We start from the raw sequence: 27,356 nt of genomic DNA on the forward strand, positions 1-27,356 counted from the left end.
TCACCCAACACCCTGAAATAATTCGGGTGACTTCTTCTTGTAGTCCTGTGAGGGTGGTATTGTTATTCAGTTTTCAGAAGAGGATCTTAAACCTTTGTATGCCAGCACAGTCACAACAGAACCAGCGCTCAGCTCTGACTGAGTCCCAGGCTGAAGCAGCTCCTTCCCACCACCACTGAGACACAGAGCAGAAACCTGAAAATTCCAAAGTCTAGCAGACAATGCATCCTTCCCCATTTCTTTCTTCTGTACCTATATGAAATATTAATTTCCGTAGTCTTTGCAAATACAAAAATTGACTAAGACATACATCATAAAATATGCAAGAGAAAGCTTTCCCCTTCATTTCAGTTTTGTATTGAAAATGCATATGAATGACATTCTTCCCTGCTGCCTGTGTTGAACCAGGGATCATCTCTGCTCTTGGTCAGTATCATCCAAAAGGACATGATGCCTATAGAGTAGCAAGTAATCAAGGACAAATTCCCACCAATAATCCCAGCTCTGGGGATCAATCAACACTGAACTTCACATTTTTAGGAGACAAGAGGACCAGAAGGCTCTCCCAGCCAGCCAGCCTGGATGAGGAGAGGTTGAGAGGGACCAATTGGAAAGCTGGGGCCAGAGGGACCAACAAAAGAAGAATGTAACTGTGTTGTAGAATATTATTTTAAAGTGTGTTACATCTGTTTATTATGGAGTGTTGTTTTTAATGATGCAAAGATGCATTGCGTTCTTTTATGTTTGTTTAACTCTGAGAAGCTGTGATTCTTTGCCTATCTAAAACATCTGATGGTCTAATAAAGAGCTGAACGGTCAATGGCGAGGCAGGAGAAAGGATAGGTGTGGCTGGCAGGCAGAGAGGATAAACAGGAGAAGAGAAAGAAAAGAAGGGGTCAGCCACATAGCTACACAACCAGCAACACAGTAAGAAAGTAAGAAAAATTATACAGAAATAGAGAAAGATAAAAGCCCAGAGGCAAAAGATTAGGCAGGATAATTAAATTAGAAAAGCTGGCTAAAAATAAGTCAAGCTAAGGCCAGGCATTCATAATTTAGAATAATCTTTGTGTGAGATTTAGAAGTTGGGTGGTACCCCCCAAAAGCCAAAAGATTAAAAAAATTAAACAACCAAACACACAACTGCCTATTAATTTCCTAAAAGAATATGATTTGATGCAATTTTTTATCATTTTTTTCCTGGAAAAAAATATGCTACTACCAGATATTTCTAAGATGAAAGTATATGAAAATAAAGAAAAATTAACTGTAATCCCTTCAAAACAATGGTGATCCCTTGAATTAGAATAATATGTGTCTCTGTGGGAGTGGGGTTAGAGCGAAAGGAGCTTTGATTGTTTTCAGTTTCTTTCTTTGACTCAATGTCAGATATCTGAACAGTGAGAGTATTACTTCTCTGATGCGATGTTCACACTTCTTAGATAATTCAGAATAGATGTTTGAGAGACTGCCTTGTCTCCTGCCCCTGAAGCCTCATTTCCTTCATGATGAACCTTATATCAGGTAAGAGACCACATAAAAATCTGCAGGCCTGAAACCCTAACACTGAAGCGGAAACAGGAAGTTCCCTCAGGCTTCCTTGACAGTCAGTCAGATAATTGGTGAGCTCCCAGCTCAGTGAGAGACCCTGTCTCAAAAAAATAAGGTAGACAGCAGCCGAGGAAAACATTCAAGCTGATGTCAACCTCCAGCTTCCACATACATGTGCACACATATTCACATATATGTGCATGCACACACACAGAACTAGAAACAGTTCTTGGATGGATAGATGGACGGACAGACGGATGGATGGATTAACTGTAAACTTTACTTTGCCTTCATTGAGAACACAGGCCTGCCCATGTCTATCCTATAAATGTTATGAGAGTTAGATGCACTGGCTTCTGTAGACTGTCTCTCCTGCTCCCTGCCTGGGTGTAGCTGGCAGAGGAGAAATGGGCCCCACTATATGGTTATTTTGTTCTTCCAACATTTCTGCCTTAGTTTATATAGAGAGATGCCCATCACCCCTACTTCACTGAATTCTCTCTCTCTCTCTCTCTCTCTCTCTCTCTCTCTCTCTCTCTCTCTCTCTCTCTTTCTCTTTCTCTCTCTCTCACCCCCTGGGAGGAGGAAGATACAATAAAGAGCCCTGGGATATTCATTTTAATATAATCCCTTTGAACTTCAAAACACATTTGACAGAAACAGGATGACACATACAATTCTACCTTTGTTCCAGCTAACTACTGTTTACAAACGTTGCTTGCTCCGGCTCAGCTCAGGAGAGCTTTGCCAGGCTCCGGTGGTTAATTATAGCTGGGACTGTGAAACCTGAGCCACACTTGGAGATCAATAGCTTTGACTAGACTGGGAGGGAAGAAGTGTCGCTCAGGCTAGACAACTGAACCCCAGGAACCAAAGTCTCTGTAAGGTAGGGGGCTCTCTCCAAATTCTACTTACTTGCAAAAGCTCCTGCAAACCATAATTGGTACAAAAACAGCCTGTGTTTCTCAAAAAGAACCTGGTGGGTTAGTCACAGTTCCCCAGAGAAGCAGGAATGATCGTGTATATTCATGTACATTAATACATGCTTATATGATTAATGTAAATAGTACATTAAACATAACATACAAATGCATATAATATGCAAATATATAACCTTATATAGTATATACTAAGTGTGTAATATATAGATATCAAGAAATTTATTGTAAGGTATTGGCCTCTCCCTGAGGCCTGGAGACCCAGGGACACTGCCGATGGGTTTCAAGGCCTGAGAACTGGAGAATCGATGTGTAGATTTCAAACTGAGGCTAATGGCTTGAGAATCAATAAAAGCAAGTTCAAAAGATCAAAGAACTAGCTAAAAGAGTAAAGCAGAAAAGAGTTTCATTCTTTCCCTCTCCGCTCTTGGCTCTGTTCAGGCCAGCTCACATTAAGGAGGTCAACCTTTGTCAGTGTCTCCATCAATTTGTGTTCTCGTTTCTACCAGAAAGACTCCCAGGGACACCTTGAAATAATGTTTATCCAGGTATGGAGGCCTCCTGTGATACACCCAGATGACACATAAGTTAACCAGCACATTTGGCTTCTATTCTGTGGTGGAGAAATATGACACGATTTATCTATTTGACATGCATCCATTTAATGACTACCTACTACATGCCACGATCTATGCTGGGCACTAAGTAAGGACATGCAGTGAACAATATCTGCCCATCCAAAACCTCGACTCCTCATGAGGAGAAACAGAAGACAAATAGAAGAGGAGAAGAAAACATAGAAGATAAATGCCTTTCCCAAGAAATTAAAATGAAGTGAAATAATAAGGAAGGGGAGTGCAGTGGTGGGTTTCACCAGTCGTGAGGGCATCCTGGGAAGAAAGAGCTGCTAATACAAGGCCCTGGTGCTGCCTTAGCTAATTTCCTCACCTCCATGACACAAACAGTGCAGGCAGCTCAAGGGAGGCAGTCGTGTTGGCTCATGGTTCAGAGGGTATGGCCCACCAAAGCAGGAAAGACACAGTGATGGCAATGCCACTGTCAACCCTGACGCAGCCTAGAGCCACACGCCTAGGAAGACATCCCACCTAAGGGATTTCCCAGCTCAGATTGGCTTGTGGGCACAGCTGTGCGAGATTTTGTGATTGTGCCTACTGTGGGTGACACCATTCCCTGGCCAGGTAGGGCTGGACTGTAGAAGCATGGGTCTGTTGTATGCTGGCCCGGAGTATTCCTCTGTGGATTCTGCTTCAAGCTCCTGCTTGAGTTCCTGCCCTGATTTCCCTGTACTACAATGTGTAAAATGAAACAAACCCTCTCCTAAGTTTCTTTTAATCAGTGTGCTTCAGCATAGCAACAGCATGTGAACTCAAGAAGGTACAGTCTAGCCAGGAAGCAGAGGGAACTCAGGCAGAAGATGGAGCCAAGTTACAACCCTCAAAATGTCCTTCCCCATCAACTCACTTCTTCCAGCTAGGCCCTACTTGGGAAAGATTCCATAATGTCTTTACAAAAACACTGTAGGGAGCAAAACACAAGCAGAGACCAAAGTGTGCAAGCCCGAGTTATGGGTTCATTTCACATTCAGCTCAGGACAGATAGGAACCGTAGTTTTTGGAAACTTAGTTGCTGAAGGCAGAGCCGCAACTAATATTAAGGTAGTAGACAATTGCCTTGAAAGCCATGTCTGAGTTCCCATTTGATCTTAAGAAGTATAGAGAGTCTTAGAAAGGCTTTAAGCAGGGGTATAATGTGGTGAGTTTTATGTTTTCATGAGATTGCTCTGGCTGTTTGTGGAGGACACGCCATATAGGGTGTGTGGAAATCATAAAACTGTCCTGAAGGGCAGATCAAAGGGACTGTGAGGATCCTAAACTTAAAGAATGCCTTTCTTGTTTGCTATTAAACCAGAAAAAAATCCTCTGTACTCTCCTGGGGAGGCTGAAGCTGGGTGGCAGCGGCAAGGTAGAGCAAAGCTGCAAGTTTATACACCTGCTGTGGGGGTGGGGCTGGTGCAGCTCCAAGCTCCATGCTGATGCTAGTGAACTGTGCTGATATTAAACAGTACAGGACCTAAACAGTTTGCAGCTCACACACTGTACCATCCGCGTGCCCTCTTGGTTGGGATTTTGTCCATTTATTTGTGTAGTTTTACACCCTTCCCAACGATTCAAATGTCAGCTCCTGGAGGGCAGGAACTTTTCCCTTTTTCTCCGCTGCTGTGGTTGGAGAACTTACACTGGAAAATAGTGGTACTTCCTATTAAATCACTAGATAATGTGAAAGACTAGAAGAACAGCAACTGAGATTTGATAGAGACTTCTCTGCAAAGATATTGTGTGGTGGCTTTTTATGCACTGTTTATATGCATTTTTATTGCGTGATATGGTTCTAAAGGGGATGTGTATAGTCTAGGTAAATTGCAATGAGCAGTCAGGCTCAGCCTTGCTGGTGCTCACAAGCACTCACGGGGTAATAATGACACAGTGCCACACACTTTCATCCGTTCATCCAGACCACAACATTTGTGGCAAGCCACCCTACAACAGCTCTTGTCTTAGGCAACACAGAATTCCTGAAGTATAGTTTTCACAAAAGGTAAAATCATGCAGATACAAATTAAAACAAACTGGAGAATTTACTTGCTTTTTTTTTAAAAAAAAATTTACTCATTTTACATACCAACCACAGTTCTTTCCTTCCTCCCCTTCTTCCTCTCCCCCTCACCTCCCTTAACCCATCCCCCATCCACTCTTCAGAAAGGGTAAGGCCTCCCACGGGGAGTCAACAAAGCAGGACCAAGGAGAATTTACTTCTTAATGAGTGTCCTAGTTAGCACTGTCAACTTGCTATACCTAAAGTTATCTGAGAGCCAAGGATCTGCTGAGGAATTACCCACATCAGATTGCCATGGCATGTATGTAGGGGCTATCTTGATCATTAATTAATGCAGGATGGCCTAGCCCCACTGTGGGCAGCACCATTCCTTGGCTGGTGGTATTGGGCTATATAAAAAGCTAGCTGAGTATGAACCCAAAACAGAGCCAGCAAGCAGCATCCCATTGCTTCTGCATCAGGTTCCTGCGTGAGTTGCTGCCCCCATTCCTCTCAATTATAGACAGTGAGCTAGAAGTGTAAGATGAAATAAATACTTGGTTCCTAAAGTCGCTTTTGGTTAGAGTGTTTTTATTGTATAACAGAAGGAATCTCTGACAATTTGTAAGGCAAGTAGCAGATTGTTACCCTCTCAAAAGAAGAGACAAACTAGACATGTGCATCAGAGAAGTTGAACTGAATCTGCACCTGGAGGCCAGGCTGGCTTCTTCCAGAGATTGGAAGCACCACTGTACACAACAGGACCTCTGGAGCAAGCAATTTTCGTACATGGGTAAACAGAAACGATTTTAGATTACTACTAGTTATTTACAGCAAAAAGAGCTGTCAGATACAATACAATGAGAGGCCAGAGACTAATATGCAATAAACTGGAGGAGTAGACTCAAGACAATAAGTTTTCTATGGGCCGTAATTTTTCCATAGTTTCCATAGTTTCTCTGACTTCTCATCAGTGACTAGAAAACCTGGATCTAAAACAAGCTTGCTTTGCTCTGGATAGGAGAGGTATAAAGTCCTTGTCCTTATTTCTGTTTCTGAGGCCAGTGTGGAAAAACAAAGGTTCCTATGTGTATAATGGATCTTGTCCAAAATATGGAAGGGGAAGCTATCATTTGTTTCTAAAAAGCACCCTGACCTTCTTTGCTTTAATAGTTTTATTATAAGCTAATGAGGAGATGCACATTTACAAAAATGAAGTGCACACCATGTCCCATGGGAATGAAGGAAAGCATACCTGCACTGTCCACCTTCTACCGTCTTATGTCTCACCCGCTGAGGGCACAGTTAGCAAAAGGCAATGGTGTGCACAAACAGATGAACAAACAAGTTCATCACGTTTAAGTGGACTAGAGGGGAACTGGGGATAAATAGCGAGGGTGAGCTACAGTGCTCCTTGTCTAAAACATATGAGAACATTAGGAACTGATGACTGCAAATGAGAAAGGGTGTCCAGAGGAAAACAGAGATGACCACATTCTCAGCAACAACAGAGCTGGGGAAGATGCCTATCACTTGAATGTCTGGCTAGGACTTCCTAGTCATCATCTCAAGTTATTGTTCACCATGTTTCTGTAACTGTAACTGTAGCTGTAACTCCCCACTATTCTTCAGTTAATGAAATGATGGCTATGGGGTTGGAGAGATGGTCAAGAAGTTAAGAGCCTTTGCCACTCTTCAACAAGACCCAAGTCCAATTCCAAGGGGTCCAATGACTGTGGGAACTGCACTCACATAGCATACACTTGTGTAATGCACACAAACACACACACACACAATCACCACCACTTAAAACTAAAATATTTATAAAAAAAAATAAGGAGAGTGATTAAGGAAGAAACCTGAAAAGACCTTTCTAGTCTTTACATTCACATACATATATTGGAAGAAGGCCGGTAGCTTGTTTCCCAGCTGCCCAGACTCCCAAAATAATCACACAGAAATTATATCAGTTAAATCACTGCTTGGCCCATTAGCTCTAGCTTCTTATCAGCTAAGTCTCACATCTTAATTTATTTCTATAAATTTCATAAATCTTAATTTATTTCTATAAATTAAATTAATCCTCGAGGTGTATCACCTCAAGGTCATGGCCTACCAGCAAAATTTCAGCACTTCTGTCTCCAGCAGCAGTTCTATGGCTTCTCTCCACTCCATCCTTCTTTCTCCCAGCATTCAGTTTAGTTTTCTCCACCTAACTAAATCCTACCCTATCACAGGCTCAAGACAGTTTCTTTATTAACCAATGGTATTCACAGCATACAGTGGGGACTCCCACATCACCTCCCCTTTTCCATTTAAATAAAAGACAAAGGTTTTAACTTTAACATAGAAAAATTACATATAACAAAATAGGTATCGAGCAAGAATTGCAGTTACAATATTTATATCTATATTTTATAATGACAAAGGAAAATTATAACTATCAATTGTTCAGCTCCATCAAAGACTCCAGAAGGATATAATATTACCTAAGTAAACAAGAAGTACATTGTAAACAACTTCCAAAACTCTAGAATTGACAGAGACATCTTGCTGCCTGGACAGTCACCCAAAGTTCTTCTGTACTGTTGGGGCATCCATCTTCAGCCAATAGGCCCATAGTATCCAGCAGACATTTTCACAAAACAGGAAATTTCAAAGACAATTCTGCCTATATTGGCACTTTGCCAGTCACTTTCTTCTGTGTCCTGCAAAATGTCTTGCAGACTCTTTCATGAAGCAGGAACCCTGAAGGATCATCTCACCTTTAAGCAAGTTAAGCAGTCATTTCTCTAAGGGTCCTGCATGTCCAATTCATTAAACAGTCTAGGCAAGAGCAGTTTCTTGCCCAAATGGCTAGCAAACTCCATAAAGAGCCTTTTTGATGCCCATCTTCCTCTTGAACTAATTGGTACTGCCAGGAGCAGATGTGTCTCATTGTCATGAAAAGTTCTAAGTTATTAAAACATTTTAAATGCCATATTCTGTAATCTTTGAAAGGTTTGAAGATTATCTATCTACCTGAAATGTATCTCTATATAGCTAGAAAACCTAACAAGCTTGATTATTATAAATGATTATCTATTAACCTATTTCTTAAGTATACATTACATTTTTAATCAAGAGCAGAAATAAATATATACAGTATAACAAAATTGACCTTAAACTTGTATCAATAAAGCAAGATCCATACCAATGCAAATCTCTATAGCATATCCCCCTTTAAATATAAACAAACATTAATAAACAATATTTGAGACTATGGGCATAGTTTTCTCCATACTGAGTCCTGCTTTTTTGTTGGGCAAAGTAATTTTGGGGGGTGTTCATGGTGACCTTTCAGGGACTCTTGGTGTGTCAAACCATATTAGTCTGGAATGAATCCACAGGTTCTCATCTTCTGTGGAAACAAAAGCAGAACCTCTTTTCCAAAGCAGCATATCCTTAGACCCAAATTCTGAAATCAGGATACCTTTAAAATATATATGTTGGTTTAGCTTAGCAATCCCCAGAATCAAATGTCCCTCTGCAGCCAAAAAATTCAAAGAAAATACAATAATATACATAATCTGTAATCTGTCTCTTTAAAGACTTTGTTTTATTTTTTAAAACTATCTATTTCTTTTTATAATTCTCTATACTCTTTTTCTTCTCTTTCCCAAGCCTACGTACATTTATCTAGCACATGGCCCATTAGAAGTCTTAATATGGTCTTAATATGGTTAATATGGGTTAAAGGAAGATGTGAGAATTAGCCAATAAGAAGCTGAAACTATGGGCCAGGCAGTGTTTTAAAAGAATACAGTTTCCGTGTAATTATTTTGGGTAAAGCTAGCCGGGTGGCGGGACACAGCCCCGCTGCTCATTCTACAGATTGGCGCTCCAACTTGGTGACTAAATCCACTTAAAAACCTGAGAGGGCTTTAAATAAAGGAGAGAGAGAGTTTAACACAGCTTTTTGCTGTTTGCCTGGACATGCCGTAGAGAGATTTCCTGTTTCAGCAATAGCAGCAGAGAAAAAGCTGAGTCATTTTAAAACGCAGCTTCCTGGGGCTGTGCCGCCAGTGCAAACTCTGGCTATAAAGCATTTCAGTGGCGGATGTTTGTGTTCCCGCTTGGGATCGGAAAGAAAGTGCTCTGAGACCATGCCAATGGCTCACTGCTCCCCGCCTGCACCTGGGCAGATGGCAGAATCAGGCTTAGGCAAGCGGGAGAGCATGGCGGATTTCTGCCGATGTTTCCAGGCTGCACGGTGCTCTGCCTGTCAGATGTGGCTGTACCTTGGATGAAAAGAGTTTCTGTGCCGCACACTCAGTCTCAGAATTAAAGTGCTGAGTGTGGCTCCTACCTGGAGGCCCCAGAGCTAGTAGAAAATGGTACATCCTCCATTTTGAAATTGGAGAGAGGTGGAGCCAACATCTAGAACAGCCCAGCGGCTCTGCAGCTCAGAGATGCAACCAATTCAGAGTCATAAACAGCTCCGCCATGTTGGACTGGGCGGGGCAAGCCCGCAGTACCTGTTTTTGACCTAGGAATGTCACAGCTTAGAGTCTTAAGTGCTTAGCGATGTAAAGGTGCAAATCAAACATGTTTCTCGACAGTAGAAAAATTACAGATTCACAATAGGACATATTCAGACATAAAAGACTTTTAAATGAGTCACAATGTTGGATGAATGTATGTAGGCTTGAGAGAGAAGAAGAAAATATAAAAAATAAAGTTAATGCCTTTAAAAAAGGGTAAAGTCTTTAAAGAGACAGAGTACAGATAGTTATAGATTAAAAGAAGTAAAGTGATAGAGTAAAAATAAGCCACGTAAAAATGGAAAATTCACAGAGAGTCTGGATTATGTATTTTATTGTGTTTTCTTTGAAATTTTTGACTGTAAAGGAGCTAAATACAGAGAGACATTTCATTATATGGGCTGCCAGTCTAGACCAGAATGGACATCTTAACGGTATGACTTCAGGATTTGGATCTAAGAACAAGATGCTTTGGAAAAGAGTTTCTTCTTTTGTTTTCACAGAGGACGAGACTCTGTGGATTGCTTCTATCCCAATATGGTATGATAGACCACGCCCTCCTGAAAGGTTGCTGTGAACACCCTCAAAAAATTACTTCACTCAACTGCCGACTGAGATGAACCTAGCAGACAGGTTATATCTTGAAAGACCTAAATAACAGCGCCCCCACTCAGCAGGAAGCAGTTTGGAGAGAAATAACTGCGCCCATATTCCCAAATATTGTTTATAAATGTTCTTTTACATTTAAAGGGGGAGACGATATAGATATGAATAATTTGCATTGGTAGATTTTAAGGTCAATTTTGTTATATGTATATGTATTTCTGATCTTGATTAAGCTATTTTGATTGTGTAGTTCATTTTAAAAACTGTAATGTATAATTAGGAAATATAGGTTGTTAATGGATAATCATCGATAATAGTCAAGCTTGTAGTCATGTTAGTTAGATTTTCTAGATATATGGAGATATACTTTAGTTAAATAGGCATTCTTCATATCTTTCAATAGTCAAACTTGTAGTCATGTTAGTTAGATTTTCTAGATGTGCATAGATATATTTCAGATAGGCATTCTTCATATCTTTCAAAGACTGCAGAATATGGCATTTAATGTTTTAATAACTTAGGGTTTTTCATGACAATGAGACACGTCTGCTCCTGGCAGCACCAATCTACTTCGAGAGGAAGATGGGCATCGAAGAGACTACTTATGGAGTTTGTTAGCCATTTGGGCAAGAAACTGCTCTTGCCTGGACTGTTGCATAAACTGGACACAAAGAACCCACAGAAAGAGGACTGCTGAACTTGCCTAAAGGTGAGATGGCCTTTTGGGGTTCCTGATTCATTAAAGAGTCTGCGAGACGTTCTGCAGGACACAGCAGAAAGTGACTGAACTGTCTTTGGAATTTCCTGTGTCATGGAAATGTCTGCTGGACACTATGGGCCTGAAGGCCGAAGATGGATGCCCCAACGGTACAGAGGAACTTTGGGTGACTGTCCTGGCAGCGAGTTGTCTCTGTCATTTCTAGAGTTTGAAAGTTGCATATGACTTGTTTACTTAGGTAATATTATATCCTTCTGGAGTCTTTGATGGAGTTGAAGAATAAATAGATAGTTATAGCTTTCCTTAGTTATGATAAAAGATAAAATAGATTTAAATATTGTAACTATAATACTTGCTTGATAACTGTTTTGTTATATGTAATTTTGCTATGTTAAAGTTGAAGCCTTTCTTTTTTGTTTAAATGGAAAAAGGGGAAATGATGGAGGAGAGTTATCTGTCTATGTTACTTTCATTGGTTAATTAATAAAGAAAACTGCCTTGGCCCTTTAAGAGAACAGAAAATTAGGTAGGTGGAGTAGACAGAACAGAATGCTGGGTAGCAGGAGTGGGGAGACACTTCAGTCGCCTTAGTGAGTCTCCATGCTTCTCCTCTCCGAGATGGACACAGGTTAAGATCTCTCCTGGTAAGCCACACCTCGTGGTGCTATACAGATTACTAAATATGGGTTAAAGGAAGATGTGAGAATTAGCCAATAAGAGGCTGAAACTATGGGCCAGGCAGTGCTTTAAAAGAATACAGTTTCCGTGTAATTATTTTGGGTAAAGCTAGCCGGGTGGCGGGACACAGCCCCGCTGCTCATTCTACACCATTAAGCAGTTTGTAACACACTGCTTACAAACTCATTTAAATGCTCAGCCTCCTGAAAGAGCCAAAGTTTGCACTGGCAGCATGGCCCAGAAAACTGGCATTTCAAAACCGTGGCTTTTGTTCTGCTACCACTGAATCAGGAAACCCTCTCTTAAAGGAGCCACAGCATGCCGCCAACAAGCAAAGTCCATTCGGGAAAATAAATGTGGCTAAACTTTGTTTTTTCGTGTCAGAATTTCTTTCCAAGCCCTCTAAGGTTTTATGTGGATTTAGTCAACGACATTGGCACCAATTTGTTGAAGGGAGATGCTTGTTTTGTTTCCCGGCCATCCAGACCCAAAATAATCACACAAAAATGTATTATTTAAATCACTGCGTGGCCCATTAGCTCTAGCTTTTTATTAGCTAAATCTTACATCTTAATTTAACCCATTTCTATTAATCTGTGCATCACCACCAGCTCATGGCCTTCCAGCACATCTGTCTCTGGTGTTGGCTCTATGGCTTCTCTCCACTCTGTTCTTCTTTCTCCCAGAGTTCAACTTAGTTTTCCCTGCCTAACTAAGTCCTACCCTATCACAGGCTCAAGACAGTTTCTTTATTAACCAATGGTATTCACAGCATACAGAGGGGAATCCCACATCATACATACACATGAATACATGTGTATACCTCCCTTTACACATGCAAGTTCCTAGTCTTCACATGCACATACATACACATGAATGCTTGTGTATACTTCCCTCTATACATACAGGTTTCCCCTACTACAATTTAGTCCTTAGATGATAAAATCCGCTCTGCCATTTACCAGTTTGGGATGACTTCACAGGCGTGTCGTCTGACTTGCTGAGTTTGTACAGTGTTCTGAAGGTGCAACTCATCCTTATAAGATTTCACTCTCGCCGGGCGATGGTGGCGCGCGCCTTTAATCCCAGCACTCGGGAGGCAGAGGCAGGATCTCTGTGAGTTCGAGACCAGCCTGGTCTACAAGAGCTAGTTCCAGGACAGGCTCTAAAGCTGCAGAGAAACCCTGTCTCGAAAAACAAAACAAAACAAAAAAAAAAAAATTCACTCTCTCTGCAAATGAGCTAACGGTCAAGAAAACTGGTTATGAGTGACAGAATGAATAGTAGTGTTTGAATTTTTTTTCCTCCACAATGCTTTGATTCTATACAATGGATGGAGCTTTTAAGATTAATATCAACATTTTCTGTGTTATGCCTGAGTCGCAAGACCCCCAATGAGACCACCACTTTCTGATGCAGTTACACACAGTTTCTTTATTCTTACAAGTTCATGAACAGGGACCTTGTCCCATAGACCAGCACAGCAAGTGAGGGAGGAAGGCCCCAGCTCACAGTGCAAGGGGTGTTTAAAGAGAAAAGCCACGAGCAGGGAGTTACACACCTTGGATTGAATGCTTATTTTGCAGGTGGCGCTAAGTCAAGAAGGGGTTTTTGTAACATTCCACAAAAAAGCTTGGTACTGTAAAAGCTTGTTTATCTAGCTTCTGATTGGCTGTCCTCAGGTCTCTGGGCAGCCCGGCAGTTTTTGCGCTGTTCATGTCTTTTCTTGGAATTTCCAGGTACATGAGGTGGGGCACCCGGAGTGGGGTGCCTACTATGCTAGATTGTCACAAAATGGGATCTGAGTTTAAAGTGGCTTTAATCTTGCCTCTTCACCTGGAGTCTGGGCCTGTGTTTCAGTCCCCACGATGGAGAGAAAATATATAATGTGAGCTTAACTGGTCTGGACTACACTGGGAATCATGTCCTACCTGCTTTTTCCCAGGTGGGCTCCAGGCATTCTCTGACATCTCTGGTGATTTTTCCCTCTGCCTCAGGCCGCATGGGCAGGGCATTGTCCTCTTCGTCTCCCTCTGCACTCTCATCTGCTAGTCTCCTTCCTTCCATCATCACACACTATAAAGATTTTCCAGCAAAGGTTCCCAGAGTTCTTTATGGAGATAATCTGTGGCTAGGCTGTGGCAACAATTTCACTATGTATGTGTGTATTAAACACCATGTTCTAATACCTTCAATGTACAATGAAAGTTGAAATTAAAAAGATAATCAAAATATATTGTGTTCATGTATGAAAATTTCAAATAATAATAAGAAGTATGGTGTTCCTATCCAACAGAAGGCAGGAGCTGAAAATCTCTCCCTTCCTTGGTGGAATCTCTCTCTCTCTCTCTCTCTCTCTCTCTCTCTCTCTCTCTCTCTCTCTCTCTCTCTCTCTCTCTCTCTCTCGGTGTGTATGTGTGTTCAGGGGCAGTTCCTGAAGAGGCCAGAAGAGGATTTCAGATCCCCTGGGGCTGAGTTATATACAGGAAGTTTTAATCTTCCAATGGGCTCCACCTTTCAGCCATGAAGCATGAGAGTTCCAGGGGCACTCTGGCTGTGGGCACGGCCTGACTTCTGGAAGTTGGGGTACCATTCCCTCCAGAACTGTACCACGTGCACTTAACAGGGTTTAAGATTTTCAGTTCCACAGCTGATAATGGAGGACAAGCAATCTACGTTTCTCCTGGTTTTTTCTCCACCCGAACATCATGATCCTCTCTCCCCATTATGAATGGTGGCTGTGAAGATTAGATGTATAAAATGCACCCTTGGGGCTGGGGATGTAGCTCTAGAGGTACAGTAATTGGCTGGCATGTATGAACTTCTAAGTTCCATCACACAAACCAGGCATGATGGCACATGCCTGGAATCTTAACACTGGAGAGGTAGAGGGATGCGGATTAGAAGTTCTAGGTGGTCCTCAGTTATGTGAAGAGTTCAGGGCAAACCTGGGATACAATGATAGTTTGGCTCAAGAAAAAAAGAGGGCAACGACGTGGTTTAGTGGGTAAAACAATTGCTGAGTGCAAATCCCTGAAACCATAGAGGAACTGGAACAGTAGCGTGCATATCTGTAATCCCATAGCTCCTGTGCTGAAGTGGGCAGCGGAGACAGGAACGCCCCAGACTCCAAACTGGCCGGCCAGCTACCCTGACAGGGACACCAGCAGGAAACCAGAGATGCTGTCTCAGGTATGGTAGAAGGTGGGGACTGGTATTTGTGGTTATTCTTTAAATGTGAACACTGAAGGTGTATGGGGGGAGCGGGTGTGTGGCAGAGCTCAATCATTTTCAACTTGCAGGTTTATTGAACACAATCCACCAAAAATCAAGAATCATCTGTTTCATCATGGAAGTAGGAGGTTTCAAAACATATTAGCCATATACAATCTTCACTGAATATGAACTTAGCAGAAATGAACACAACGTACAATGGACAGATAACACAACACACAAGCACCCCTTTCTCCTCCCCACTTCAGTGTGAAATGCTGGGGGCTGGTTTGATCCTGAACTTTCCTCTGAGCCCTGAAACTCCCTGAAACCACATCAACTCACCCAATCCCCAAGCCTCACTCAAGTGAGGTCTTTATGTGCAGACACTTGAGTCAGAGACATTAACGAGTTTCCGAGGACTTCTGGGGTTAAGACAATCTGCCCTGACAGTTTAAGCCAATTCAGCTGAGGGAACCAACAACAAAAATACAGCACAACCTGTAACTAGCACATCACTGGTTAGTGGAGTTCCCTTTTTGATAAGAAACATTTAGAAGAATCTCAATCTCAGAAGTTTAATGATCATTTTATTATCGTTTGTTTGAAAGAAAAATAGGGCAGGCAAAATAAAACTCTCGGCAGCTTGGAAGACAGGTGAAAGACAAGAAATAATCATGCCCTTTTGACTTTGGGTCCAAGAGAGCAACGGGTAGAATCAGTGCAAGCATGCTTAGGACTTTGAATGGCATCCAGAGAACATAGAGAAAGGGGAACTGTTAAGATTCAGGCATTATGCTGGCTTGCCCTGTCATCTGGAAGGATGGGTTCCAGCAGTACCCTGGCCAGCCCAGTCCTGGTCTGTGAGCAGGTGCAGGGGTTACTCTGAGGGGTGAGCTTCTGCCCACTCCCTGGTCCCTCCCCCCTACCCGTCTCTGATCTCAATTAACTCCACACCCAAACTCTGTCTGCATGCCGCATTCTGTCACCATCCCAGGTTTGTACCCACCTACAGAACAACACACAGGTCCCAATAGTGCTGTCTCATAGCAGTAACATACCTGCAGGTCCAGAATTCATTAAACACATGCTTCAGGCAGCTTAGAAGGCTACGTCTCTGCCCAGAGCCAGAGGTAGAACTCAGATTCTATTCTTGTCCACAAAGACAGCCTTCCCTAATGAACCTCAAAATAACCCTGCCCTCTCCACACACTTTCAGGAAAAATTTTAAATTTTGATTTGAGGAGCAATTATGCTTCCTTTTCTTAAAATCGATGTTATGGGGTCTGAAGCTGGCCTTCCATGAGGATAATAGGAAACAAATTAAGACAGTGCCCTCCTTAAAGGTTGCATGGGGTACTCCTTTGTTTCTTTTATTTTTTATTGTTTTATTTATTTATTTTTAGGTTCTGGAGGTGGTCGGCAAACTGGCTTAAAGACACAGTACTCACCCAAATTTCCGTCATTGCGCGGTATTTCCTGTCTCTATCTATGTCACTATCATAGGAGAGTAGTGAACAATCTTTATGACCAATTTTATTGTAAAAGAGTGAAAAGTAGGTTCGGAAAGCACTTTAATTTACCCATTATTACAGCATAGAGGAGCAGGGTAGCAACATGCCTCTGTCTGACATGATCCTAGGCAGGCAGAAGGGCATCTGTCTTCCCGCTCGCTTTCTGGCCTTTACCCCCATGCTCTGGAAGGCTACTGTCTTGCCTATATCCCTGATGAATGCAATACACCTGAAGACTCCTGAGCCATTCCCCGCCCCTCTTCTGGCTCCACCCAGGCCTCTGGGCTTCCTGTTTGAGTCCTGTTTGAGCAACTGTTTGAGTCCATCCTTGATGCCATGACCTCATAATTCACAGGACCTCAGCGCCCCTGGCTGGCCTCTGGCTGGCCTCTGGCTTCATGTCTTTTCCTGCTGTAACTCCCTTTGGGGCACACCACTCTTTTCTCCTTGCTTGGTAGGCAGCAGAAGGCGCTTAAGAGACTGGCCCCAATCCTCCTTGCCCACCTCTTCCAACCCCTGCGTGCACCTCGAACTGTGCCTGTAGTCGTGCTGTTCTGTATCCATATGGGGTCCCAGACACCATGAGTAGGTGTTTCCTTCTGTAGGCAGTGGGGGGCAATTATAGGAATGGTGACACTTCTTCTCCCCCCCCCTCCCCCGCGCCCTACCTGCTGGCTATCCTCTGCAGAGTCAGTTGTCGGGGATAATGAGAGAAAGATTCGAAGGGCTGGCACATCAGTTGTCCTCTTTTGACACTGAGGGAAGGTGGCAGTATCTGTGGGAGTGGGGAAAGGTGTTATTCCTGGTTGCACTGCCTTGGTTTGTCTCGCGAAGTCACCCTGCTGGCGTGCCTGGCATTGCAGTAGGCCATAGGTGGCCATGGGTTCATCAAACAACCTATTGAGTAAGGATTTCCGGATGTCGTGTGGTTTGAACCCCATATCTGCCATGGCTGCCATGATCACAGCGTCCAGGCATCTAGGGCTCATCTTATCACAATGCCTCGATGAACCCTTGTCTCCTTTCCTGAGCCACGGATGCTTCACAATACCCTTCAGTTTGGGTCTCTCCATAGGGTTCACTGTTAATAAGCAGCGGATAATATCTCTCAGCTCTTGTGAGAGGTGGGAAGGAACATCATAGTGTCCTAGCAAAACCTTGCCCCAAAGCTCTTCAAAGGTGATACCTTCAAACGGCAGGGTCCCGGTCACCATAAAATATAGGAGAACACCCAAGTTCCACGTATCCACTTTGGTGCCGTCATAGGGCTGGCGCAGGAAAAATTCTGGGGCACTAAATTGTAAGGCACCGCAAAACCTGTGAAGCTTCCTCCCAGGTCTGACTAAGACGCCCAGGCCAAAATCTATAATTTTCACCTTTCCCGTAGCATCCACCATGATGTTGTCTGGTTTGAGGTCCCTGTGTACTATGCCCTTGTCATGGCAGTAGCACATAGCATGTACGATTTGTCTGAAGATCTTCCGGGCCATGCCTTCCTGCAGGTAGCCAGCTTGTTGAATCCAGTCCCAGAGCTCGCATCCATCAGCCAGTTCCAGGATCAGGAAGATGTTCTGTTCTGTTTCAATGATCTGAAGAAGGGAGATGATGTTGGGATGGTTCATCCTCTTCATTATCCCCACTTCGGACCTAATCAGGACTCTCCGCTGCTTCTCCTTCAGCAGGACTTTTATGGCCACCGCAGTGCCCGTGAGGCGGTGGTGCGCCAGCTTCACCTGGGCACAGCTGCCCTGGCCTATGGTCCTTAGGATGGTATACTGTGCCCTGAGATTCTCATAGGAGAGGGTAGGAGCAGGGCTGGGCCTTGCTGTCAACTCACCCCTTGGACCACACATTATTGGTAGCAATTAAAAGTAAAATAAAAACTAGCTTTCAAAAAGCTAAACAAAAATAAACCAAAATTTCCCCTAACACACACACACACACACACACACACACACACACACACACACACACACACCAAGAAACTAAAAACCAAAAAGACAAAATAAAAACCCAAACACCTAAAAGCAAAACACACATACACATACATACACACACAAATTCACTATGTGTCAAAACCCACTAAACACTGCACCAATCAGAATGCCTCTCAAAACACCCACAGAAAGCCAAGCTAGTTCATCCTCCCTTATACCTGCTCTTCAGACTCCCTCACAATGGCCCCTCCTGATGAGGTCATATCAGGACAGGGACCAGTCACTCTGGACACAGTTCATAGTAAGGGAAAGTAGTCAAGACTCTGTCTTAGGTGGTCTTCAGGAAGTGACGTTTGAGCTTTTAGAAATGAAAGCATCAACCCTGTTTTGGTTCTGGTTTGGAAGTCGGTAATGCCTCCTTCTGTTTCCAGGGCCTCCTGCCCCTGCATTCACCATCACACAGTTTCTTTCAAATCTGACAGGTTGGTTACAGGCTATTGTTACCACTTAACTGATAGAATATTGTTTAGAAATGTAACACAGTGATTCACCTATGAGGCTAATCATAAGATACTTTTTCTGTGTTTAAATATATGCAATAACAGGTCAGGACTCCTTCCCTCTCGGACCTAACGAGTCTTTCCCATCACCAGTGTAGTACCAGCTTGCAATGACAGCAGCTGCCTTGGCCTTTACTACCACATCATGAGTGACCTTGCCTAGCATTCCAAGCCCTGTCGAACAGTGTCAAACGATTGAGTGAGCATGGCGTCGTGATCGTCAATACCCAGACTCTTCTTCAACTGATGTTTGATTGGGTTGAGCAGGGTGTATCCTGCCCTTAGGACACCATGTTGCTTCTGTGTGAATTCTCACCAAACCTCACTTTGTGCAGCCCTAGATTTGCCATTTTGCTATAGTGGCTGGCTCTCATTTGCTGACTGTTTTATAGAATAGAACTGGGCAGTTATTTGGGTTCTGTCTGTTGTTTGTTACAGTGCCTTTATTTGGTCCCCAAATCATCATGGAACCTCTAAAGTTCCCATTGTGAAAAACATTTTTTGTTTCCATTTTGTTAAGTTTTCAAGTTTTTCTCAAGTATATACTCTAAGTAGAGTATATTCCTCTCCTGCCTCATTCTTCCTACCCTTCCTTTTCTCCCATCCCCAGTCCCTTTTGTTTGCCTTGACAATTCCACTTCACTTCTACCTAATCCATACATACTTGGTTTTATGTGACTATATAAAATTTAGGAACAGCATATGAGAAAATGTCTTTCTGAGACCGACTGATTTTCATGGCCTGACTCTCCCAGTTACATCCATTTTCCTGCGGATGACATATCACGCTCTTCTTCAGGGCAGCAAGTATTCCATTCTGTGTAGAGAGCACATTTCCTATTCTCTCTTTGTCATTGGACGCCTGGGCTGATGCCACACCTCGGCCATTGTGAAGAATGCTGTGGTGATGATCACTGACGTGCACGTGTCTCCGTGATAAAGGGACTTTGTGGTCTTTGGGGTAAATACCGGGAAGGTAACTGGGTCAGAGGGAAGTGCAGACAAGCCACCACATTGGTTTCAATAGAAATACAAATCTTTTATTTCCTTTTGTCCACAGTCACACAAGCATTTCATATTGTTTTCTTATGAATACCATTCTGACTGGGGTAAGAGATAATCTCAATGTACTTTCAATTTGCATTTTTATGGCTAGTGAGGTTAAAATGTTTTCATATGTGTGTTTGCTGGCTATTTGAATCTCCTTTTTTGGAAACCATCGGTTCACTGAATAAGCCCATTTGTTGGCTAGTCTGTTTTCTTACTGCTTGGATGTAGAGCTGGTCAAGATTTTCCTTCATTCTGCAAGATTCTTTACTCTATTAATTGTTTCTTTTGCCGTGTAGAAAGCTCCCTCTTCTAAGAATAACCATTGATTTAGTCCCTTTATGATGCAATGTGACTGCACCTTGGTTTGGTCTTATTTGCAGAGACCTTATCTAGAAACAATGTAGCAGACAAAAGCTTCAAGGAGAAATGAATTCCGAGGCCAGGTTGTGCTACACAATACACACATTTTTAGACTGTACTGAGAGTCTGTTATTGTTGTTGTTTTGTTGTTGTTAGAAACTTTTCTTACAACAGCAGTGTTAGTAAAGGTAAAATTAGCAGGAAGTGGAAGAGACAAAAGAAGCTGTGATGCTTAAAGTCTTAACAACTTGGCTGTAGCAAGAGATGCTGAGGAGACTGGGAAAGCACACTTCTGGGTGTATCTGTGAGGGGCTTTCCAGAGATGACTGGAGTGTGGGACAAAAACAAAATGGGAAAGACCCGGCTGTGAACAACACCATCTTGCAAGTGGGGGACTTGGATGAAAGGAAAAGGAGGAAGGAGCCAGTTGGCATGGGCTCCCTATTTCTTCTTCGTCTCCTTCCCAGACATTGTGAACCAGAAACACTGAAGCCCGTAACTATTGATTAGAAATTCACACAGGCTGAAACTGAGCATGTCCCGTCTGCCTGAACTCAGCTTCAGGCAGAGGTCAGAAGGGAATCAAGGACTATATGGGAAGAGGAACAAACACCTCTGCTGCGGAGGAGACTGTTCCACCCAACATGCTTATCTTGCTAGAAAAAGTGGGAACCAGCAGGAGTAACTCTCAAGAGCAAGGGTTGAGAGTCAGAAAGCAACCCATAGATCCTTCCTCCACCCCGACGATCCGTGTGCTGCTTCTAAAGTTGCCTGATCTCTCCAACATTCATACTGAGACATCCACCACTTCCTATGGCATCTTTCCACATGTAACAGCCTTAACGTTTTATATGCACACACAGGTCCATGAGAATACCGGAAGAACCCACCCACATGCTGTTACAAAACCTAATTGTTAAAGCTCTTATTAGAAAGTTGAATGGGAATCAAAACCCAATGATAATTAACTTCTATGCCTTCTTGATTACACCATTGTGGAATCTTTTGGCTGTAAGGAAATAGCTAAACTGTCGACCGCACTACAGCTATATGCACAATAAAAGAGATTCAGAGACAAGGATGTCAGTGCTTGATAATGGCACAGGTACAGAGGGTCTCACAAAAGCAAGAGGAACTGAGAAAGAGTCACGGGCTCAACTCCTATTTTTTCTTAATTACTGCACTGACACTGCAGCCTAGGAATAGAAAATCAAGCATCATTTTCTTGCTTAACCCCACAGTGATTCTCCCCAAGAGTTAATATCCTCACTCACAGGATAAAACACAGCATAATGCTTTCCTTTCTCCTACTCTATGTCCCTGAATGTATTTGCCCAATAATATTTGACCAGTCAATGAAACAATGAAACTTAGATTTTAGTGTTTGTTTTACAATTTAAAAAAATCTCTAGTCCTTTAGAAAGAAATTTATCCTGTTCTTCATACACATGTGTGTCATTATGGAGATTGTACAAATGTTGCTAAATGCTTTGAGAATATGCATAAAAATAATGTATGTGAAGATTTTTGTCTGTGAGATTTCTTTGAGACTTAGAGATTTCTTGTGTAACCTAAGATGGATTCCAATTTACTCTGTACTGGAGGATAACATGAGTTCCACTTCCTGCCTCTACTTCTCCAGAAGAATTACGGTCATATACCATCAAATTCTGACTAAACACACTGTTTTATGCTTCCATTGTCTCTGTGGTATCAGTTCATTTGACCCACACAGCCACTCATTCAGCTATTGCAATGCCTATTTCAGACTCCAAAGGACTGAGGTGGGGAAAATGTGATGGATTTACCTAGTTGCTATCGTGTTATGGAAATAGCTAACCTGAAATTTCAAGGCCCACACTCTCTTCTTTCCCTAGGTTTTCTGCTTGCCACATTACAAGTCCAAATATAATCTGTGACAGGCACTCACTTCTCTAGAAAGGGGAAGAAGTTGTTGTGAAAAATCCATTAGTAAAAATTATATATTTGGAGTGTTTTGAAACTCAATATCTATTCAGAGAGAGATAAAAAAAACACAGTGACTCATGGCCAGTGTACAGGGAAAAAATCTAACAAATGTATAGTATTAGAAATCCATTGATCTATTATGATTTTGATCTAAAGTGCCCTCTCAAAGACCATATGACTGATTTCCCCTCATGTAGCAGGGTTAAGAGGAAGGGCCTTTTTAGGGAAATTAGATCTTGGGGACTCTGACCTCATCAATGAACTAATAAATTAATAGAGTCTTAACTTGGTGAAATTACTGGGAAGTGGCATAAACTTTAGAAAGTTGGGTCTTCTTGAAGGAAGTAGGGTGCCAGAGTCAACAGAACCAAGTGAGGATAGATTGATATCTCTGAGAACAGGAGCCAAAACACACCTTTCATCGTCTGCTCTGTTTTTGTCAGGTGCCCTGTTCCTATGGTATGAAGCTGACTCAACACAGCCACCTTGGTAGAGATGAGCACAGAAATGATAAAGGTCTGAAATAGCTTTTTTAGTGATTGCAACAATGACTAGACCAGTGGTTCCCTACCAAGGGAGCACATAGTGGCACAGTGATGGGACGACTGAGGCCAGGGATGTAGCTAAACATCCATGATAAACACAAAGCTGCTGCGTGATGCCTGGTAAATAATAGATGAATCTGGTCACCTCAAGAATATTGCCCTTGCATTGGCCATTGGCTTCTCTAGCAGCAAGTTGGAGGACACTGCAGGCCTGACTGAGAGACATGGCTGGTAGATGAGTCGAGGCCCCAAGGGGCCCTCCACTGGCTTTCTAGTCTGTGAAATGTTGGTTTAATTTTATGTAAACACCATGGGAAAATGTCCAATCAGGTTCTTTTCTCAAAGGTCTTGGGCCCAAAATGGATAAAAACATTGACAAACTTGCCAATTATGTTCTCTGATAAGAAGTATCCTGTCCCTCATGGAAATCATCAGTGATCCAAAGAAAAATCAAGATGACCGGAGCCTCTCTGTAAATTAATATTTATTTCTTCGGGAAATGAGATTTAAAAAGCTATGTCTGGTTACTGTAGACTGATGGTTGCCTCCCCAGCAGTGTGACAATCCCTGTTCTCTCTTCCTTAGATGATGGCCCATGTGTTCCCTACCCTAGAAGCTACAACTTATCATTTTAAGACACCTTGAAAGTTCTTAAGACAACCCAGGACACACACACACACACACACACACACACACACACAGAGCCATCTTTCCAATGTTTCGAGCTCCTACAACACAAACCACCCACCCTCACCTTTCTCTTCCTGTATGCAGTCAGGAGGAAGTGCCTTTATTGTGGACTCTACTGGATTTTCATTTCACTCTACAAAGTGTGTGCTTGGGGCCACAAGGCAGAGTTCGCAAGCAAAAGAGCAACTGTTTCTCCCCCTCTGGCCAGTGCACTTCTCTCTCTCAGGAAGGAAACAACAAACAAACTTCTTGTTTATACAGGAGTATAAAGTGGTGAGCAGACCTGGACTCAGGGCGGAGCACAGCTTGTCTGGGTTAGTGTGCAATGCACACGCAAACTCCTAATATATCGTCATTCCTCTAAAGCGGGCACACCAGTGCTCAGCGCTGAGCTTACTGCCAATTTAGCCATTCTTTTCTTGTTTTTTTTTTCTTGTTTTGTTTTCTTGTTTTGTTTTTTTTTTTTTCCAAAAACAGGGTTTTTCTGTGTAACAGTCCTAGTCATTCTGGAACAGCTCTTAGAGAATAGGCTGGCATAGAACTCATAGAGATCTGCCTGTCTCTGATTCCCAAATGCTGGGATTAAAGGTGTGTGCCACCACCACCCAACCTGTCCTTTTAGCCATTCTTAATTGCACTAATAAACATGCTGGTGTGCTCACCTTTACACCCTAGTGTTTTTATTTTTATTAGGAACATTCCTTGAGGTTAGAATGATAAAAACGTTTTTATATTTCATGTTTGGGGATTTTTTGAATTATCTTTAATTATGCATATGTGTGTGAGGTGAGGGTTTGTGCACAAGAGTGCAGGTGCCCATGGAGGACAGAGAAAGGTGTGCCCTGGAGCTGGAGTGACAGACCATGCGTTTTGCTTGCGAAGCTGTGCTGCTGGCCCCTTCTGTGAACACTTTTAACAGATACAAAGTCTGTGAATGTGACCATCTGTCCCAGTCCTCCCTCCAGTCCTCCCTCTCAACTTAAGCTCTAAATAATAAGTGTGTGTACATGACCATCCATCAGGTGGTCCCGGTCCTCCCTCCCCACCTTACCTCTAAGTGACTCCATTTCTTTTAAGTAATATTATATTTGAGAGTTTTGTTGTTTGTTTTGCCGTGCATACAGTGGACATGCCAAGCAAGCACTTCACCCCTGACATAAGGCTCCAACCCTTTTATTTCCACCTTTATTTGGAGACAGGGTACCAGTACATTTCCTGAAGTGGCCTTGAATTCATTCTGTACCCCAAGCAGGTGTCAGCTTACAAATTCCCTGGCTTAGCCCAACAAGTAAGTGGGATTGCAGGCTTTTACAAAACCAGACAAACAACCCACAGCATTATATTTTTTTCTCCATTGTTTCCACTTCCCAGGTGACTAATTAACAAATGGACAGACACCTTTTATTAAGTATACACATACACAAAATGTTCTGCACAGTGAAGGGGCAACAATGGCGGAGCTCAAGGGTCTTGGGAGACCTGCCGGCATCCTTGGTCTTCAGGCCTGGCCTAGAGAGGCTTGTTTTAAGTGACTCGCTGGGATACACACAAAAGACCACTGCAGTAAGAGAGTCACAGACACTCCGGAGCAACCTGATGTAAGTAGGTCATCTTAGAACCTAGGGTATAGCTCTGTGCTACAGCACTTGCTTAATAGGCTCAAGGCCCTGGTTTCATCTTCAGCAGCTTGTGTGTGTGCACTCACATGCCCACACACACTTACAACACACCAAAATAATTTTATTATCCATATTTTATGAGTGAGGAAACTAAGACTCCCAAATGTTGTCACTACACCACAGCCACCAGTGCTGGAGAGAGGTTTACAGTCTCGTCTTTCTGACTTCAGATCTCAGATTCCAATCATTACTTCTAAAAATGATATTACATTTTAAAAGCATAGTATGCTTTTACTGATGCCTCCTAGATGTTACATAGACACATAAAATCATGTGTGGTCTGGCAGTAGAAGTGATAATGCCTAAGAGACATGGAAAGGAGAAGGGAATGAGGGAGATACGTTAACACAAATCTATATTTGTATAAAAGCTTATAGAAATCAATACATATATTAAAATGAATTCTGTTGAGCATGTCCCTCCTTGAATTGCTTTGTAAATATTGCCTGCTGTAGGTGGATCACTCCATGTTTTCATAGCAGCCTTACCCCTGCATGAATCTTATGAATGGAACCAAGCCGTCAAGCCCTACCACAAGTGGCACGCAGTGTAATGTTACCCCAAATCAAGCCTTCTGTAGCTAATTTTTCACTGGGTAGCAGGCTTTAATTTAACTGTCAGACCCTAGGTCTTTTGCCAACTCTAATGGGGAACTGTGGCGGGATGATAATTATTTCCAGACTCCAGAACCTCCTTTCTTTACCTTCTGGTCGCAAATATTCTGCAGCTTCAAGCTAATTTCCTCTCTTACTTCTTCATTAGTTTGCAAACTACCTCTGCCAACAAAACAACACATCTGAGTTTTAAAAAATGTCAACATGGAGTGCTTAAAATATAAAACTGTCAAATAAAAATTGCATTTTTATATACCAGCTCAAATAGGTCACATATGTGGAAAATGCTTTCTAAAAATAGATTGTATAAATTACCAAGTTGCTGGGATTTTTTTAACCCATAAAGCCAAACCTTACAGTGATGGTTCTTATACAGTTGTTTCGATGTCTTCAAACTCAGCCTCCAATCTATGCTTGGATAGGACTGATTTTTTTTAATGCTAGCGTCAAATGTCCTTCACGCAAATGAAGGCTACAGGGCTTTGGAACTCAGTGAAATGAACAGAAGAATGACCTGAAAGAAAAAATAGGATTTGGCTTGCTGTTTGTATTTCATCCTCCTCACCATTGAACGATGGGGACAGAAAGTGGAGCCTTTCACCCAATGCTTATTATCCAGGGTTCCATTCTCAGAAACTCTCATAGGGTAAATACCCTCATTCACATTGCTAGGCAGCAACTATAATTGCAGATGAGAATAAAAGCAACGAAGATAATTGAAAACCAGAGAAGGAAGGTGATGGCCTTGGGGAGGGCTGAGCTACAGAAGTGGACAAAGGAGCAAAGTAAAAACGGATGATGTTAAATGAGACTTCAAAGCAGAGGCATAATTTCTCCCAAACAGAATGCTTGTCCAAATAAACAGCATCATGTCTGTAGCTAGGACTTACAGAGAAGGAACACTGTATAGAATCCTTCCCTTTGGCCCAATTCAAGGGGGCTCAGGAGAGACAGTGGGTATGTGTACATTACTGAGGTGTACGTTCTCATGATAAAGAGAAAGGAGTTGGTATAGGGTGAAAGAAGCAGCTGTGTGTTAGCACACACACACACATACACACATATATATACATATACATACATACATACATACATACACACATACAGGAACACATGTATACATACGTACTGCATATGTGGTACGTGGTTTCAGGATACACTTGAGAATCAGAAACACAGGAAACCAAGTTCAAGATGGATGATGAGCTAACAGAAGACAAATTCAATGGGAGGCAGAAAAGGGGGCAGACAGAATGAACAACTGAGCATTCACAACCAGAACTTGGTTGTTACCTTTACCGGAGTTTTTTAAAGCATACATGCATGTCAGGGAGAAACACAGGAACCAATGGCTCCCATACATGTTCATTCAGATGAGCAAGAGACATTTCTAATTCCTTAGAAACATTTGAGGGGTAGGAGAGATCAGAATTCCTTGTTCACTATAATGAGATTTTGTTTGTGTTGCCTTTTACTTAATTTTTAAGACTTTATTTCCATTTTGATTTATGTGTATGTGTCTGTCTCTGTGTGGGCATGCACACAGGTTCATACTGTTGCCCAAAGAAGCCTGAAGAGGTACTAGGATAGTTGGGAACC

The 27,356-nt window shown here is 42.4% G+C and overlaps 1 protein-coding gene across 1 annotated transcript; it reads right to left on the minus strand.

Annotated features, from left to right (window-relative positions):
• Positions 1-16,713: 16,713 nt before the first annotated feature.
• On the minus strand, positions 16,714-18,207 carry LOC119811562 (sperm motility kinase 2B-like). Its single transcript, XM_038325477.1, has one exon. It carries the CDS (start codon positions 18,205-18,207, stop codon positions 16,714-16,716), a length of 1,494 nt encoding a protein of 497 aa, XP_038181405.1.
• Between the last annotated feature and the right edge of the window lie 9,149 nt (positions 18,208-27,356).

This window comes from Arvicola amphibius, chromosome 4 (genome assembly GCF_903992535.2).
Source record: "Arvicola amphibius chromosome 4, mArvAmp1.2, whole genome shotgun sequence".
NCBI lineage: Eukaryota > Metazoa > Chordata > Mammalia > Rodentia > Cricetidae > Arvicola > Arvicola amphibius.